Source organism: Trichosurus vulpecula, chromosome 3, assembly GCF_011100635.1.
Source record: "Trichosurus vulpecula isolate mTriVul1 chromosome 3, mTriVul1.pri, whole genome shotgun sequence".
NCBI lineage: Eukaryota > Metazoa > Chordata > Mammalia > Diprotodontia > Phalangeridae > Trichosurus > Trichosurus vulpecula.
In genome coordinates, this window is record NC_050575.1 from 243,690,204 (window position 1) to 243,710,370 (window position 20,167).

At 39.1% G+C, this 20,167-nt stretch overlaps 1 protein-coding gene across 3 annotated transcripts in view; it reads left to right on the forward strand.

Moving 5' to 3' along the window:
• The window catches only part of MYT1L (myelin transcription factor 1 like), a 314,679-nt gene that overhangs the window by 219,646 nt on the left and 74,866 nt on the right, over positions 1-20,167 (forward strand). For all 3 annotated transcript variants that reach the window (XM_036751619.1, XM_036751617.1, XM_036751618.1), the window contains one exon: positions 3,116-3,178. In XM_036751619.1, the coding sequence (XP_036607514.1) occupies positions 3,116-3,178 (63 nt within the window). The remainder of the gene's footprint in view (positions 1-3,115; positions 3,179-20,167) is intronic.

Sequence of the window (20,167 nt, forward strand, 5' to 3'; positions counted from 1 at the left end):
CATAGTATATGTTATAATATGGTCTAATATTATGTATTGCAAATCATAACCCCTGCATTGTATTATATTACAAACACCTGTAAATAGCAATGGGAAAATCCAGTGAATATTTCTGAAGATCTTTTTGCTCATATTAAAATGAATAGATTTGGAATAAGTATTTTAATTTGAAAGAGCTAAAGGGAATGTTTTTTAAAAAAATTAATGTCAAATATAAATGACTAGTTGCTAAGAAACAGTTCCCCCCTTTTTAGTAAATTCTCAGAACACAACTTTTATAAGGTCACAGTTTCTGCTAAGGAACGATGACTTGTATTAGTTACAGCTTTTCCTCTGCTGAAGGCCATGTGTTTGTAGGTAATTACCCACTTGGGAGAGCAACCCACATATGTGGAGGCTGTGCTTATACCCTCAAACAAATATGGGTAGTGGGAGGGGGAATGACCAGTTGAATTCTACCAAATAAATTATTCTGAAAATAGGCTACTAAGCCTTTTTTTTTTCAAAATCTGTGTGTTTGTATGTGTTTATGTGTACCAAACCTTGGGTGAGTGTTCAAACTCTGGTCTTTTACGCCCATTTTTAAAATATCCTCTCACCAATGTGTGTATTACTATTTTTTTAATCCCTGTTTGCTTTTTCCTCTTCCCTGCCTTTATTTTTGATCACTTTTAACCTTTTCTCCACTTGATACAAAAATGTATTAATGTGAAACCCATTTCTCATTTGCCTATTACTGGCTTCCAGAAAGACTGCCTAGGGAAATCATTTCCACTTAGCTGTTTGTTACCCCCGCTCTGGGGACTGGCCCTTAACTAAGCTCAGATATTCAAGATGATATGACAAGTATCCTGTGAGATCTAGGATTCCATTCCCTTGCTTGAGACTGAACATGACTTAGAGCAGTTTAAAATTACAACAGGCTTTCACACATCCCTATGTCAAAACATGGCATTTGTGTAACTAAAATTGGTCTGTGTTCCATTTTACTTTCTATTTTGCTCATTAAAAGTTACCCTCTCATCTTGAGAAATGAGGCTCCTAGCTATCAAAGCCTCAAGCTGTTATTTCCACTGGCCTGTTCTCAATATTTGATATCAAGTGTGCCTTTCTATTTAGAAAGTCAATACAAAGCTCTCGTGATCTGCACAAAGATAATTGATAATTTTAAACCGACCAAGTAAATATATCTACATTTATGTGTGTGTATATACATGTATATGTATACATATATACAAACACACACATATATTTACTTTTGTGATAAAAGCAGGTGCTCAGCCTAGGGAAAATGCTAAGTTACAATTCCACCACTAGGTGGTGATATTGTTTAGTATCACTGTCATTTAGGGCCAGAAGTGAAACTAGGGAAAAATACCATGTTTTGCCCTAAAACTGATCTCAGTATGTTTCATGGTGAGTGTTGTGAGACTGTTGTATTGCTAACTTATTGTCAGTGAGACAGTCCGTAAATCATTAGATTACCCATGGCAGTGATAGAAAACAAATGAAAAACCAAAAAAGCCTTGGTCTCGGGCTTTTGGTTGCTGACTCCAAAGTTTACATCATTTATATGGGATAGTATGCTCTAAATATATTTCTGGACGACAAAGGTTATGAAAGAGTAGCTTGGTTAAATACTTTAACCAAAATTGAAATCACAAACCAATTTGGTGGACACAACTGATCAGTGAGAAAAACAAAACCAACTAACTCAATTTACATTACATTCGACAAGCATTTACTAAGTCTTTGCTGTGTGCAAAGTACTGGGGTAGGCCTGGCAATACATAGACAAAATACAAAAACAACAAAACAGTCCTACACACAAAGAACCTAACATCCTACAGCTTAAGCCAGTTAATCACTCAGTAAACAAGCATTTACTAAAAGACAAGCTAAGTTCTGGGGTTCAAGGAAAGGCAAAAACAAAAAAATAATCCTTGCTTTCAGAGAGCATACATTCTAATGGTGGAGACAACATGTAACTAACTAGATTTATCAATACAGGATATCTGGAAGGTAATGCAAGAGGTAGTTCTTCAAATCCCGCTATGTAGATAGTGGGATTTGAGCTGAGTCTTGAAGGAAGGCAAGGTAACTAAGAGAGAGCAGAGCATTCTAGGCATAGGTGAGAGCCTGTGCGATGACACAGCCTGGGAACTGGAATGCCATGTTCAAGGAACTAGAAGGCAAATTGGTCTATGTCAATAGAGATGGCCTGAGAAAAGATGAAGTTTTGTTCCTTCAGACCACATTAGAACCTAGGTCACAGAACACCTTAGGGCCTTTTGTATTGTTTTTCAAACGTTAGACTAAGTACAACTAGATTCCTTTATAATAGTGGAGATTAGGGACAAGAGTAACACCTGCTTTACAAGCTGTTACATGAGGCTTTTAAAGTAAGTAGCCGCATTGTTGTTATACCAGGGTCAAGATTTGACCTGTGGCGTATCCAGTTCTGCATAAGGACAACCCCTATTAGAACTGCATTCTACTAAATTAAAGAGACTACGACATGGTTAGTATCTGTGATTTCTTCCGTTGGAATCTCCCAGTATGAAAACTCCCTCCACACATCTGGATGTAATTCTACAACTCCTTTGTGATTAGAATACCTGACTTAGAGTCTTAGAGAGTTGACACTAGTGCCAATCAGAGACCGGACTTGACCCAGGTCCTGACTCCAAATCTTGCCCTCTGTTGACTATGCCACACTGCTTCTGAAAGTATCCATGAGAAAATTTGGCTACATTGGGGGTTCTCATTTGTTGTTGTTCAAAATCAGATAGTTTGATGATCTAAGAGAAATAAAATTGTTCTGTGCTCAGAGAGCTGCACAATGCTCTCTCCTGCACATTCCTCTTTGGAACTGTGATAGCATCCTGGGAGAAGGAATTTAACCCAAGGTTTGTATTTGGAAGTTGTGCTTTATTTTTATTGAGTTACGCTTCAGACTTTGGTTCTGTCAGGCACTGTCTTTACAGAGATAGGTGAGACATTAGCAGAACAGGTCTTTGAGAACTCACCAAGGAAGTGCATTTTTAGAACTTAATTGTTTAAACATTTTTACTTTTTTCCAAGTAAATGATGCCATTTACAATTTTAATTATAGGTGTCCTACCCCCGGTTGTGATGGCTCTGGACATATTACTGGCAATTATGCTTCTCATCGAAGGTATGTAAAATTATGCTTATTCTTTTCTTCAGATATATTGTGTATTAATTAGTAGGATAAATATATTGTGTATTAATTAGTGGAATATCAGCAGAAAGTAATGCACGCCTAGGAAACCTGCTGACTAGGCTCTATATGGACATGGTTGGTCTGATATCAGTGAGAAAATTTTGCTGTAGAGGCTGTAGGCTGGCTTGAGAAATAGGCCTTTGTGATACTATCACACAGCTAGCACCCCCTGTCATGGCAATTCCTTGAGATGGAGTTTTCTCAAACAGGCCCAAACATCACCTAAAATAAGCTTTGCCTTAAACTTAGCAATGCTGAGAGAGAAGGAAAGAGAAGTCTTCCCTCACCTTGAAATAGTCCAAAAAAAGCCAAAGAACCAGTCTGCAATCTAGGACTCAGATGTCATCTCCTCCAGTAATCATAGCCATTGAGAGGCAAACACATTCTTTTAGACCTTGATATTTTAACCACAAAACTGAATGATTCATGAGAGCAAGGATCAACAGAACTTTAATTACATTATAACTTAGCAATAAAAACTTTATGCATGGTACTGCAAATATATACATATGTGTGTGTGTGTATATATACGCATTGTTTATATATGTACATACATGGGTGTTTATATACACATACATGTACATACATATATTGTTTGAAACATGCTCTGCTGATAAAACTATTTGATCATGCAGTATAGGAAATTTTATATTGGTAATAATTTGAAAAAACCTTTTGGCACACTGTCAACAATAGTGAATGTATTTCAACTGGTGATAGAAAATGTGCACTTAGTTCTTTGCCCTGGATTAATGTTGCCTTTGCAGTTATAATAATCATAGGGGTAGGAGAGAGTCAGTCAGTAAACACTTGCTAAGAGCCTACCATGTGCCAGGCACTGTGCTAAGCAGTGGGAGTACAAAAAGAGGCAAAAGACAATCCTTGCCCGCAAAGAGCTCACAGTCTGATAGAGGAGGTAACAAGCAAGTATGTACAAATACGCTATATATAGGAAAAATATAGAACCATTCAAAGAACAAAGGCACTAGAATTAAGAGGGTTGGGAAAGCCTTCCTGAGGCTTCCTGTAGAAGATGATATTTTAATTGGGACTTGAAAGAAGCCAGTGAAGCCAGGAGGGAAAGATGAGGAGGGAAAGCATTCCAGACATGGGAGAAGCCAAAGAAAAGGCCTGGAGTGGAGAGATGGGGTGTTTTGTTCAAGGAATAGTAAGGAAGCCAATGTTCCTGGTAGGGAGAAAGACTGGAAAGTAGGGGTGGGGGGGGTATGTGTGTGGTGTGTGTGTGTGTAGTTGGGAAATGGATAGGTTATGATGGACTTTGAATACCAAACAGGATTTTTTATATTTTATCCTGGAGGTGATAGGGAAACATTGAGGCTTACTGAGTGGAGGGTGACATGGTTCTACCTGTTCTTTAGGAAAATCACTTTGGTTACTGAATGGAGGATGGACTGGATCTGGGAGGGACTTGAGGCAGAGAGAGATAAGGCAGAAGTGGGGAACCTACAGCCTTGAGGCCATACGTAGCCTTCCAGGTCCTTTGGTGCAGCCTTTTGACTGAGTCCAAATTTTACAGAACAAATCCTTTTATTAAGGGGATTTGTTCTGGGAAGGTTGAAATCAGTCAGAGGGCCACATTTGAAGATCTAGAGGGCCACATGTTGCCCTGAGGCAGCAGGTTCCCCATCCCTGAGATAAGGGAATTCCTTTAAGACCTAGTCTTTGACCAAGGAAATAACTCTTTTATTCATGTAAGACTATATGTAATAGACCCAGTCATTTATATGTGAAACATAAATTCTGATGCCAAACAATTATTTCTTGTTCATATGCATGGACATAAATGGACTGGTTTGTGTGTGATAGCTAGCAGCTCCTTGTGGGACTCCAGGTATATATTCAAAATGGTCAAATTCCTAAGAAATCTGTGGTTGTTTCTCTCGAGAGAGAGAGCTCTGGATTGAAAAGCAAGCACAGTAACAACAAATAAGCAATTCCTATTGGAAAATAAAATAAATAAGAGGAAGAACAGTTAAAGGGAATCCAAGAGCAAATTGCCTTTTCATAAGCCATAGCACACCTATTCACTATGGGTGTCCCCCAAAGATCTCTTCTGGTTCCTCTTCACTTTTCCCTGTAGAGAAGAGCCAGCTAGGTGGCACAGTGAACAGCGCACCCTGACAGCAATCAGGAAGACCTGAGTTCAAAACCTGCCTCAGACACCTACAGCTGAGTGACCCTGAAAAAGTCACTTAATCTCTGTGTGCCTCGGTTTCCTTAACTGTAAAATGGAGATAATAATAGCACCTACCTCCCAGGGCTGTGGAAAGGAGCAAATGAGATAATATTTGTATAGCATTTAACACAGGGCTTGACACATAGCAGTCACTTAATAGACACTTATGTTTTTCCTCTATATTATTTCACTTGGTGATCTCACTGGCTCTCATGAGTTCAATTTTTATCTCTCTACAAATGATTCCCTGATCTATGCATCTAGCCCCAGTCTCACTTATGAGCTACAGTCAAGCATCACCAACTGCCTTTGAGACATCTTGAACTCTTTGTCTTCATAGGTGTCTCAAACTAAACATGGCCCAGTGACAGTTCAGTAAAGGCTTTTAGCAAAGACTAAAGAGACACTGGAATGTGTCTTCAGAGGCAAAATAGACATTCCCCACTCTAGGAAAGCTCTCAGGTTTGAATAGTTCAATTGTATATGAAGAAACTAGCAAGACCATGAACTTGATTGCCTTGGCACATGCTGATCTCTTCTCATTGTCCCCAGCCACTCATTTACATATGATTCTCAAAGGAGCTGGGAAGCAGAAATGACTAAATTGAAACTAATCACCCTAAGGCAAGGTGGAGTAGTGACTTCTGAACCAGGACAAAGAGGCAATACCTCTCCCATCTTCCATCTCTAGCCTAAATATAACAAGTGACTTCTGAACCCCAACTCTAGCCTATCCTTTTTCACAATTCATCCTGGTTCTGGAATGTCAGCTTTTGCTGAAGCCTTATGGGGGACTTCTTATAAATACAAAACAGATTTCCTTTATCAACCCACCCCACCCCTAATTCCACTCCTTTTCCCAACTTCCCCGTAACTGTCCAGGTGCTACCATTCTCCCAGTAACCAGCCTCTTCGGTGTCATCCTTGATTCTTCACTCATACTCACGGCACATATGTAATCTGTTGCCAAATAGTATCATTTCTACCATGGCAACATTTCTTGCTTGTTTTCACTGACACCGACACCACCCTAGTACAGGCGCTCGTCACATCTCATCTGGACTGTTGCAATAGCCTTCTGATTGGTCTCTCTGTCTTTAGTCTCTGCATTCCAATCCATCCTTCATTCAGCTGCCAAAGTGACTTTCTTAGAGTATAAGTCTGAACACATCCCCCTCCCACCACAAATTATTCCTGTGGTTCTTTGTTATCTCCAGGTTCTTATATGAAACCCTCTATTTTGTATTTAAAACTCTTCACAATCTGGCTCTTTCCAAGCTTTCTAGTGTTCTTCGTCCTCTCCCCTCCACACACTGGACAATCCACTGGTCTACTTGCTGTTGCTCACACATGACACCCCCTCTCCTGTCTCTCTGTACCAACTGTCATGCCCGGGAATGCTCTTTCTATTCGTCTTTACCTAAGTTTCCCTGGTTTCCTTCAAGACTCAACTTAAATCTTACTTCTTTGGGAGGCTTTATCTGGTCCCCTTCCTCAGCTAGTTCCTTAACATCTTGAGATTTCTTTTGATCCATTGCATATACATCTTGCATAAATATAGTTATTTGCATGTTGTCTCTGGTTAGAACATACACCTTGAGGAGAGGAGCTGTTTTTATCTCTCTTTGTATCCCAGGGCTTACCACGCTACCTAGCAGACATTAAGTGTATAATAACAATTATTATTGTTAATATGCATATATTTACATACATATATATTTAATATTTGCCATTCAGTGTCTTAGTATTTCCAGTACTCATATAATACTATTATGTTAATATGATAATATTTCCATAGTTTTTAAGGTTTGCAATTATTATCTCATTATCTTCATGACAACCCTGGAAAATAGATGCTATTATTAGTATTTTCATTTGACAGATCAAGAAACTGAAGCAGTCAGAGATTAAGTGAGTTGCCCAGGGTGATACAGTTAGTAAATGTCTGAAGTTGGATTTGACCTTAGGTCTTCCTATCCCCAGGTCCAGTACTCTATCCAGTGTACCCCCTATGTCTCTAGTATGCTTGGTATACTTGTTGACTAACTTTGTGGTCCTAGCAATACAAACAGCTTGAAGACAAGGTGAGAACAACACTGGTTCTTTGTTTTGGCTTGCTTAGACTGCCCTCATGAACCAGAATTAAATGGTTAGAGTAGTGTAGAAATCACTTAACTTTGGTCACATTAGATTGTGAGATTCTCAAGGACAAGGACTGTCTTTTGCCTTTCTTTTTATCCCTAGCAGTTAACACAGTGCCTGGCACATAGTTGGCATTTAATAAATGCACACTGACTGGCACAATTTTGATTGAAGGTTAAATTAAAAACAGTGGTATTTTTTTTCTTTTTATCACGAAGATACTCATTATCAGAAATTCTACCATGTTAGTTGATTTTACAGTTTAAGTTAAAAAATTACACTTTGGACAATATGGTCCAGAAAAGCATTGCTGGCATTTATAATGGGTCTGAACATTAAGCTAGCAGTATTTGTGCGGACCATGTTTCTATGGTATTAATATATAGAAAGAAAAAATATATACACATGCATATACATATGTGTGCACATGTGTGTATGATATATGTAATTATATATGCTATCTATGATTATATGTATATATATGCACACATTGCCATTGGAGAGCATTTGTTGAAGAGGTTCCGTTGTATATACATATATATTTGTACATTTTATGAATGCATTTCTTAATGTGTGTATGTATTTAATGTGTAAGCTCCAGTTTTTATTCTATAGCCAGACAGGCTACAGCTACAGGGTACCTTAAAACCCCAAGAGATTTGTGGGCTTCTCTTCTCTACTGCCATTTGCTTAAGCTACCCATCTGTGTTCCCTCTGTTGTTAGGGGCTGTTACTAGAACCCCAGTTTCATTTAACCACTTAACATCAATTAGATTTTATAAAGATATAGCAAGAGGAAATAAACAAACATCCCCTTCAACACCTAAGGACATAATTTCCCCTAGAACATCTCAGTGGGGTTGGGGTATGAGGGGAATGGGAGAGAAGATTAGACTCATAACAGTTCAATTCCCACATGCCATTGATCCAACCAAGTTCATGTCTGGATGTGGCTTGCCTGCCAGATGAATCCTTCTGCTGGACTGGGGTTCTAAAGGTAGTTTCCAAAAATTGCTCCTTGCTGCTTGGGGGATCAATGCTTCATTAGCTACAAAATCCAGCCTTGATTGTGACTCTTGGATTCCTGTGGTTCCCTCTCCTAACCTTTGAAACTCTCAAGGTCAGAGACACTCCTTCCTTCAAACAGAATGGAAATGAACAAACGAAAAGGCTAAGGACCAAGGCTTGTTTCTCAGAGCCATTGGCCCCAGAGAGGAAGAAGCTCCAAAGACCTTTACCTGTACATCATAGCCTCTAACCAGATGCTGTGAGTGGAGTCACCAAATGCAATGAAGAGAGTGAATGGGGCCAAGAAAAAGGAGCTGAAGCTGAGATGCCTTTTTAAATTCTCCATAGACTATCAAAGAGCTTCATGTCAACAATGTGATTAGCAGACAAGAACAAGTTACAGAATGTTAAGTGTGCTCCATGGTCTCTCCAAGACACTTCTCTTACACATCATAATGATCCTCCAGGAAGCAGGCCTCCCAGCTTCTCCATGTGGGGAAGTCACCACATTCAAGCAAGCTGATGGGGTCTGTGTTTGCCTTTGACTCCCATTACATGTATGTCTATTTTTATTGACGTGTGCCTATTTAATTTATATCATTATGTTAAATTTATTGACATTTTGTTTTGATACAAGACTCTAATAATATCTAAACTCCCTTCTAAAAAGACATTTCCTATTAATAGTTCACCATTAACATTTATGTTATGATCATTATTATGATTATGACCGTTATTAACTCTGGGAGCCTGGTACCAACACTAACCATCGTATTTGACCAGAGTTTTACACCGACGATACATTATAAATGTATAGAGCAACATTACCACATGCCATCATGTTAAGGCAACTGCTTCAGAAGAAAATTAGACATTTAGTTAGAAGTAAGAAGTGAATAGTATTCCAAGTTATTTAATCTTCATTATGACAATTTGGAGACTAAATATTATCTTGAAATAACAAATTGTATCTTATAAAACCAACTTTTTGAAAAGTACTAATTTTGTTCACTGTTCTTTAGTCTACACAGCCTTAAATGACAGTTGGATTGCTTTTTCCAGTAAACTGATTTTTCCCCTCTATTAATTTATTGGTTTTCTTGGCATCATATACTCAGCCATAGTTTAGTCTAATGATTTTTTTCACCCGTCTACTTAGAAAGTTAGGCGTTAGTGTAAATTTTTAAAATTTTGTTTAAGTAATTTAAGTAATTAACAGGAGGTCAGTATTAAGGAGAAAATACTAGCATGAGTTTAAGAAGCTTAAAAGTAAATTTGGATTTATTTTAGTTAGACTACTCTAGTTAGGAGCTTTTTGCATACCAAAAGATATGTGACAGATTTAAAAACCCATAGTAAGGATTACTCTTGAAAAGAGTGTACCCAAATATAGGCAAAAACAAATGGTATCTATTGTATATAGAATCTGTCTCAGGTGTGAGAGGGCCAAGGTCCTATGGATACAGAGCTGGGTTTGCCGTCTGGAAGACTTCCATTCCATTCCTGCTTCTGACACATACTGCCACGCAATCTGGGCGAGTGATTTCACTTCTCAGTGACCCTGGTAACTCTCTAATAGTGTAAGTTATCAAATATTTTGCACTGGTAGAGGGAATTTTCTCACTGAGAGTTCCCTAAAAGAATAAAGGTTGCAGAGACAAGTAGGTGCCTACCTGTACTGGTAGAAGGAATTTCTTTAATGAGGAAGATAATGAAATCACAGGTTTAGCTTCCATCCCTACTTACCATTTTGCCAATTACTTTTTGCCAGGCAGAGTTACTTGATGTGCTAACACCTTTTGATGGCTAATAATTCAATATTTCTGTGGACCCCTGATTTCCTCAGTGGACATTTCTTTCAAAACCTATTCTGTAGTGATTCTTCTATAAATTAATTGGGTAGAATGAAGTCTTTACCCCAGAGGACCAAACTTTTGAGGGTACTGGCAACATAAAAACAGCTGAACTGAGGGCCTAGTTAATGAGAGTGATTAGTTAAAATAAGATGACATACTTCCTCTCCATTAGGCTACACTCCAGGTGAGCCATCCTTGGCCCAGCCCCACCTTGCTTTCCATCTCCTTCAACCCATTTCAACAATTAAATTTGCCTTAAAAAGTTGATTTGATGATGTATTTCAATGCTGCTTCCACAGAGCATATTTTGTGTCACTTTCCCTAAGTGCCAAAATTACTAATTATACTTGTGATCACGTCCTCCCAAAAATCCTCTGAAAAAGAATCTACCTAACTTGCTTGGTGCCTTCCTCTGGGTCTTTAATTGTTCTGTACTAATACATCCCTAAAGTAGCCTATCTTTTATACCTTGCTCTCTCCACATGACCAGCCCCACCTCTCTTTCTGATTATACAATTACTCCATGATATCTCTTACTTCTTGAGTGGAAGGCATTGAGAGTAATAGGATGTAGTGTACTTATATCCACTGTCCATTTCTCCATGCCTTTTGAATTACCTGAAATTTTGATCCCTCAAAGATTGAGACATTGATGACTCATAGCCATATGGAATAAGTTGAAATTCCCTGTTTCTCCATTTCCCTATTTTTGTGGACTCCAAAGTCCAACCTTACATCCTTAGTCACCCTAGATTCCTCCCTCTTCCTCACTCTACCTAGCCAATCAATGGCTAAATAGTCTTATTGGTCCTACCTCTACAACATCTTTCACATCCATCCTCTTATCCCTACTCACACAGGCACCATCCTTATTATTTCTCACATGGATTATTAGAATGACCTCTTAATTAGTCTCCTTGCCCTAAGTTTCTCACCTGTAGAGTCTATCACATATACCAGTGAAATCAAGCTCAATAAGAAACAGGGGCCACTAAACTGGACATAAGGATCCCTATGGAACATACTAACTTAGTTTTAATAATAGCTAATAGCTAACATTTATGCAGCACTTGCTATGTACCAGACATTGTGTTAAACACTCATTTGATCCTTACAACAACCCTGGGAGGCAGATGCTATTATTATCTCCTTTTTACAGATGAGGACTGTAGCAAACAGAGATTAAGTAACTTTCCTAGGGTCACATAGCTAGTAGATGTCTGAGGCTGGATTTGAACTCAGTCCTGACTCTAAGTCTAGCACTCTACACACTGAGTCACCTAGCTGCCTTCATGTCTCCTCTACATCATTGTGTTGTTTCCTTTTCGGGTTTTATTCTCCTGCTATCAGGGGTAGGATATGAAGTTAAAGGATCTATTGAACATAAGCAGCATGCTGGGGAAGTGGCAATTAATATGGAAGTTTTAAAGTTATGCCATAATTTAAGTGAGTGGTATTAGATCGCAGAGGCCCTCAGATAGCTTCCTGATCTGTCTTGACAGTTATGCTATGGTCTTAAACACAGGCCCTTGCACAGGCCTTGAAGACATAATCTAATCCATTGATCAGATTAAACTTACTTTTTAAATCCATACAAGCATCTCTAGTGAAACAACTTCCTTGTCCAAAAGTTCTTCCATGACTCAAATACAAATTCCTTATTACTATTGTCTAAGAAGCATTAGGAATGCTGGGTTTGCAGGCAAAGAATATGGATTGGATTCCCATCACTGCTACATATTGTGTGTTACCATGGGAAAGTTTGCAAACTTCAGTTTCCTCACTGAAATGAGGAGATTGGACTAAATAACTTTCAAGGTCCCTCTAAACCTATTAACCCCCCTCTTTTTCTATTCTTTATAAAGGAGAGAATGTCTTCTAAACAAGGATAGTAACAACACCTGTAATTTCATCAGTATTGGTAACTATCCAGTGAGGATATTTCCTCTACCAATGCAGGCTGGTGTCTTCTCCATTTGTAGCTTTAGAGAGTTGCCTAAAACACAGAGGTTAAGTGACTTAACCAAGGTCACATGGGCAGTAGCCCACATCTCTCTTGCTCTGAGGCCAGCCCACTATCTACTATGCCAAGCTGCTAGAAAAAAGACTATGCATCTATAGTTGTCTATTGTTTTCTGTCAGTCTGCCTTTTCCCAGCCTAAATTATTCCAGTTTCTTTAGTTTTTCCTTAGAGGGTTATATACATTCATACTATTCTGAGCCATCTACAAATTCACTATATTGTTCCATAGTTGTTGAACACATTAAAGTAACCATACTTGCTTTAGGTATGAGATGACAAGAAGAGATTTACCATTTTATCTCAGTCTCCTTTGCATCTACCACAATGCTAAATATTGTTTGAATTGAGATTCTTCCCCATTTGTGTTTCCCACTTGCGTTTTTAAACAGGAGCATTTACAAGTAACAAGTAATAACTGTTCCTAAAAAGAAGTTCTTACTCTGATAAACAAGTTTTATTCTACTTCTATTTTCAAATCAAATTTGTATTATCTCCTACATTATTATCCTGAATCACTCCCAGTAGGTTACCGATAACGCTGGAGAGAATTCAGTTGCATCCAACTCAACAACCACTTCTATATGCATGACATTGTGCCAAATTCTGGGACTATAAACAGAAAACCTGGGTGGTCCTTGTCCTCAAGAAGCTTATACAGTTATCCCTTCCACGTCACAACTTTACTCATTGCAATTTCTATATGTCTCAAGATGGCATAAGAAATTAAATAGGAATTTGGCGGGGTGTTGTGGAAGCTGCAACAGATATGTGAAGGCCAGCAGATGACACAGAAAAAGTTTAGAAACTCAGAAATGCACAAAATATACGTATAGTATTGTATAATATCAACATATTATATCTTTTAATACCATAATAATTCAGACTTCTGTGGTACAAAGAGAGAGTCAAAAAATTTCACACAGATTTTCCAGATCATAGGGGTGCCATACCCCTAACCCCCACCATGTGGAAGGGATAACTGTATTTTACTAAGAAAGATATGTCATATATTCATTTAAATAAATACAAAATATTTGAAAAGTAACAGAAAATAATTTGAGAGGAAGAGAATACTAATAAGGGGGAATGTAAAAAAAAACATCATGTAGGAAGAATTAGCACCTAAAATTAGTTTTTATGGAGACTAGGATAGACAAGAAAGCAGTCCATTCTTAGTATGGGGGACAGCTCTTACAAAGGCAGAGATCAGAAATGGAATGTCATGTACAGAGAAGTTTTACTGGAAAGGAAAGTGTAGGAAGGGAATCAGGATGCAGTAAGACTGGAAAAGCCTAGGAGAGCCAGATAGTGGAGGGCATTAAATGCCAGGCTAAGGAGTTTGCATCTTCTGTTAAGGGCCTTGATTTTGAGAGGGAAGGGATATAATATGGTCCGCTATGTTATAGGAATATTAGTTTGGCAGATGCGTGGAGTATGATTAGAGGGTAGGGGGTGATGGCTGAGGCACTATCCCTCTTCCCTAAGAAGTTTATTCCCTAGATGACATAGGGCCATCTCCAGTCATCTTGATATATATCTTACCACTAGACCCAGATGGCTCAGGAGGAGAGAGTGAGGCTGGTGACTTTGCACAGCTCTGCCTCACTCAAATCCAATTCACTTGCAAGTCATGACATTACCTTCCTGATGTCATTGATCCTCTTTGAGAATAAAGGACAAGCAACAATTCCCTAGAGGATAGTTTTATGATACCATTTACATGGAAAGTCTTCTTTTGAGGCTTAGGGGATTTTTTAGCTCCTAAACTGATTATGGTTGGTGAAATTGAACTATATAGTTCGACCAAACATTTAATGTAGACTGTAAGCTCTTTGAGGATAGGGATGGTTTGGGTTTTGGTTTTATATCCCCAGTGCCTAGAATACTGATGGCAAAAAGTAGGTGCTCACTAAATGTTTATTAAATGAATAAATAAATGAATATGCCCACTATGTGCCACCACTTCACACACGTGCATTGTATATTATATACTAGATCATAGGATTTGGAGCCAGAAGACCTTAGAGACAACCTTGTTATTGTGGTTCACTTGTTTTCAATTGTGTCTGACTCCTCATGACCCATTTGGTGTTTTCTTGACAAAGATTGGAGTGGTTTGTCATTTCTTTCTCCAGTTCATTTTCCAGATGAGGAAACTGAGGCATACAGAGTTAAGTGACTTGTTCAGGGTCACACAACTGGTAAGTGTCTGAGGCCAGATCTGAACTCAGGAACATGAGTCTTCCTGACCCCAAGCCTGGCACTCTGTGCACTGCATCACCTAGCAGCTGTATACATATTATAGAGAGAGATAACCCTAAGATCATAGTATCACAAACCTAGAGCAAGAAGGGACTTCAAAAGTCATTCAGTCCAACCCCCCCACCCCTCATTTTAGACACGACAAAATTTAATTTAATTTAAATTTATTTATTTAACATATTTGGTTTTCAACATTGATTTTCACAACAGTTTGGATTACAAATTTTCTCCCCATTTCTACCCTCCCCCCACTCCAAGATGGGACATGACAAAATTTAGACCTAGAAAAGGAAATCTTTTTGTTCGAGATCATAGAGGGAGCAAGTAGCAGAACCAGGACTCTGAAATCAGGTCCTCAAATTTAAAATCCATCATGCCGTACTGATTTTTATATAGATACGGTGTATATGTATGCGTGTTTGTATTATGTATATAAAGGTGCATGTGTTAAATACACCTATAAACATAATAGTAAGTATATATTTGTTTCTGTGTGATACAGCAGCTACATAGATATATATTCCTACATGTATTATGATATAGCAGTTTTATATAATAATAGCTAGCAATGATATGGTATTCATTGTGTGCTATGCACTGTGTTAAGCACTTTACAAATATTATCTGATTTGATCCTTTCCACAACTCTAGGAGGTAGGTTCTATTATTATCCTCATTTTATGGTTGAAGAAACTGAGGTAGACAGAGGTTAAGTGACTGGCCCAAGATCACACAGCTAGTAAGAGTTTGAGGCTGTATTTGAACTCAAGTCTTCCCACTCCAGGCTGGGTACTATAGCCACTAAGCCACCTAGCTGCTGTATGCATATCACACACACACACACACACACACACACACACACACACACACACACACATATATACACACACATACATGCACGCACATGCACACGCATGCATACGTATATTTTTCAAATATATATACATATATGTGTATTCCATGTCTGTGTGAGTGTGTGTGTATGTAAAGCTGCTATATCATGGCAGCCTCTTATATTGAAGAGATTTAGAAATCTAAGTCTCTAGGACCAGAGCCACAGCCTCCAGCAAGATCTCTCCTCTTCTCCTGCTCTCTATGAGTTTTGGGACAGAAGGGACTGTGGATAGTACAGCTGCTTTGATGCAGAGAGCTCACCAGGTGCTTAAGAAGGAAACTAAGAGACCAAGCTAAGGAAAGTTTATGAGGAACTGCCAACAGGTCTTTCCTTGAGTCAATCTGGACCCTGGCCAAGCCTTGGCAGCACTCCTAATTGGCAGGAGTTGTAGAATACTCACAGCACCCTTTCCAAATAGCATGTTTAACTCAACAGCAGGTTCACTTTGCCCAATTCTCTCTTTCAAGGGTGCCCAGCGATTTACTAAGACTTTCTTCTTGTCACTGGCTATACAGCCGTACTTTTAGCTTATTACTAACTCCACTCTGAAATCTACTTAGGATTTGGAGGGATCTCAGAGATCTAGTCTTATAGATAAAGTAAATGGGATTCCATGGGTAGTAAGATGCAGAAATGAGGCTTAAAATCAGGGCCTCTAACACCAAAGTGCTCTTTGGACACTGGCATACTTCTAATTTCTCTCTCTCTTTTCCTTTCCTCATGACCAGAGGTCTCTGGTTTCACTTTAGTCCCCTAAATGAATTCTTATTTTTTGTACTTTGGAATTGCTCTTCTGCCTTTGTTTTTGGCATTTTTTGTTTTAGTTTTTTTTAAAGAAACACTCCTTCCTCCTAGAACTTTCTTCAGATCAGAATCAGTCTCAAAGTTGGAAGAGATTTGAGCAGTAATCTTGTTCAACTCATACTCAAAAATGATTGTCCGGTATAACACATTCAAGTGGCCATACATCTTTTGTTTGATTACCTTTGCTGAGAGGAAATGCACTATCTCCCAAGGCAGCCTCTTTCTTCTTTTTAGACCTCTAGTTGTTAGGAAGGTTTTTCCAGACATCAAACCTAAATTTGCCCCTTTGGAACCCCCTTCTACCTACCTTGCTTGTGAATCTGTCCCTTATGGCTGAACAGAACAAGTCTTAACTTCTCTTCCACATAGCCACCTTAAAAGTACTTAAAGAAAACTATCCTATCCCTCTGAACCTTCTTTTCTCCAAGCTAAGAACCCCAACTTCCTCAACTAAAGCTTAAAAGGCATAGACATCAGGTCTTTTGCCATTCTGGTTGCCCTCCTCTGAATGCTCTGCATCTATATCTCTATCCATATCCATCAATAGCTATATCTGTGTAAGTCTAATGAAAATTAATCTAGATATAGTTTAGTCATGTTATACTATTTAGGAATTCATTTTTACTACCTCTTCTTGAAAAATGTAATCTTAAAATTTTTTTAAAAATCTTTTTTAAAATCTTTCAATTTTAGTCATTTTAAAATGATGACCCAAATGTATCTTGATGCCCTATGAAACTGGAAATGTGATCATTGTTCACAAGGTAGAAAAACTACAATAGAAGTAAGACACCGTTTCCCTGTAAGAGATCATTGCATGATGCAATCAGGATCCTAAGACATCAGATCTGGCAACAGTAATCATCCCACACACATACACACACAAAAAAATCCTAAATCATAGGCAAGGACAGTGATCCTTTGACCCACAACTCAGACTTACAAAGAAAAATGTTCGTTATTCCTTTCCTTCCATGACAAGAGCTGCCACTGGAAAGTATTAGATGGTGCTTTCCAACTTCCTTAGATGCCTGTAGGAGATCTCCAGGATAATTAAGTGACTGAAATATTCAGATTCAGATACCAAAGATCTAACAAGGAAAAATCAAGAAAAGAAATACTTTATGGTTACTATGCAATATGACATTTCTTATGTTTCTACTTTGTGCAGGACATTGAGTCAGAAAATTAAGACCTTTCACTGAAGTAATTAGAATCAGGGCCTCCCCATTTCAATTCCTTCAATTGGTAGGAAATGCCTTTCCAAATGAATGATCATGTTGTCACCCACGTGTGGTGACTAGGAAGGGAGGTGGGATGGGGAAGAAAACCTGCACACAAGATTTATGCGTCCAAAGGTGATGTATTAAAGATTATTCTTCACAGCCATTGGAGATGAGAATCGAATACTGACAGTCTCCAAAACCGCATTTAGAAGGGGGCCAATGGTAACCTGAATCACCTAACGTTCAAGTCCAGTCAACAAAAATTTATTATGTATCTTATCAGAGCCGTGGCACATGTTATAATGAGGGCCGGTCAAGAGCGAGGCCTAAAAAACAACAAAAGCAAAAACCCACAGCCTCCGGACTCTTCACGCTCACATCTCAAAAGGGAAATAACATTGAAAAACAGCTAGTCTATTTAAGATATGTACAGGATAAGTATTTCAGAGGGAAAGCACAGTATGAGAGAAGATGCACTCCAGCTTTCTTCTCCGCTCTCTCTTCTCTTATCTCTATCTCTCTTCTCTCAGTCTCTCTCTCTCTCAGTCTCTGTCTCTCTCTCTATCTGTTTCTCCTCTCCTCCTCCCTTATCTCCCTCTCTCCCTCTTCTTGTCCTTCTCCCTCTCTCTCTCTGTCTCCCTCCTCTCTCTATCCTCCTCTCTTCCTGTCTCTCCTTCTCTCTCTCTCTATCGCTCTCTCTCTCTTGTCTCTATCTCTTCTCTCTTCTCTCTCCCTCTCTCTCTCTCCTCTCTCTCTCTCTCTTCACTCTCTCTCCTCTTATTTCTATCTCTCAGTCTCTTCTCTTCTCTCTTCTCTCTCTCTCTCTTCTCTCTCTCTGTCGTCTATCTCTCCTCTCTCCCTCTCTCTCTCTCTCCCTCCCCTCTTCTCTCTCTCTCCCTCTCTTCCTCTCTCTCTTCCCTTTCTCTCTCTCTCTCCTCTGTCTTCTCTCTCCTCTTCTCTCTCGCTCTTCCCCCCTCTTCCTCTCTTCTATCTTTCTCTCTCCTCTCTCTCTCTCTCTCTGCTCTTCTCCATCTCTCTTCTATCTCCTCTCTCTCTCTCTCCATCTCTCTCCTCTCTATTTCCCTCTCTCTCTCCTCTTCGTCTATCTCTGTCTCTCTCTCTGTCCTCTCTCCCCTCTGTTCGCTCTCTCTCTCCCTCTTCTCTCTCCTCTCTATCTCTCTCTCTCTCTATTCTCCCTCTCTCTCTCTCTCTCTATCTCTCCTCTCTCTCTTCTCTCTCTCCCTATCTCCTCTTCTTCTCCCTCTCTTCCTCTCTCTCTCTCTCCTTCTCCCTCTCTCTCTCTCTCTCTCTCTCTCTCTCTCTCTGTCTCTCTCTCTCTCTCTCTCTCTCTCTCTCTCTCTCTCTCTCTCTCTCTCTCTCCCTCTCTCTCTCTCTCTCTCTCTCTCTCTCTCTCTCTCTCTCTCTCTCTCTCTCTCTCTCTCTCTCTCTCTCTCTCTCTCTCTCTCTCTCTCTCTCTCTCTCACTCTCTCTCTCTCTCTCTCCCTCTCTCCCTCTCTTCCTCTCTCTCTCCCTCCTTTGCTCTCTCCCCCTCTCTCTCTCTGAGAGAGATGTTACATCTCGGACTTTCATTAGACATGTATTCTGTCCTCCTTTGGGAGTTCCAGGATGGTGATTGGTGGAACAAAGTGTTATGTGCAATCTCCACTTCTAGAGCTATGCTTTGGAAACTTTGAATGCAGTGATTTGTTGAGGATGAGAAAATGGAAGTGGAATATTCCTTGGTTTGCTCAAGATTAGCTAATAAGGAAGACATGAGGATCTTATATATTATGCCAGGTGCTACAGAGTCACTGTTACTAAAATCTGCTGGTTTGGCAGATGAAAACAGAAAAACAAGGGACAATTAACACTTTTAGAATACATAATACTACACAACTACCTGGCAAGTACCAGAAGAATGACCTTGTGTTACTCTCTCAAGTGAGGAAAAAAAAAGGTTACTTATTCCTTCTCCCCTTCCCCCCCCCCATCACTTTTGGAATCCTACATGTGAAATGCTAATTCAGATTCCATAGGGGATGCAGGGAGGATAAACTTTTAATATACAATATCCTAATGGGGAATAAAATATAGCCTTGAATGTGTTCATATGCATATATGAATTCTATCAAAGGCTATATGAGTTCATTTACATTCCCCAGAATGAGGAAGGATAACACTTGCAATTAACAAAATTCCAAAGTATAAACCACATAATAAGAAAAGGATTTGGAACTTCATAGACTAGACATTATGGAAAGAATTGCAGAAGTTAAGCATTTTATTGTCTCTACCACATACAGGCATTGGTGGAGATATACACTTTTTAAAAGTAGTATCTTGAGGCAGCTGTATGGCACAGTAGATAGAGCACTGGCCCTGGAGTCAGGAGGACCTGAGCTGAAATCTGGCCTCAGACACTTACTAGCTCTGTGACTCTGGGTAAGTCACTTAACCCTGATTGCCTCCAATTTTTTTAAAGTTAGTCTCTGCCCCATTCCCCTGAA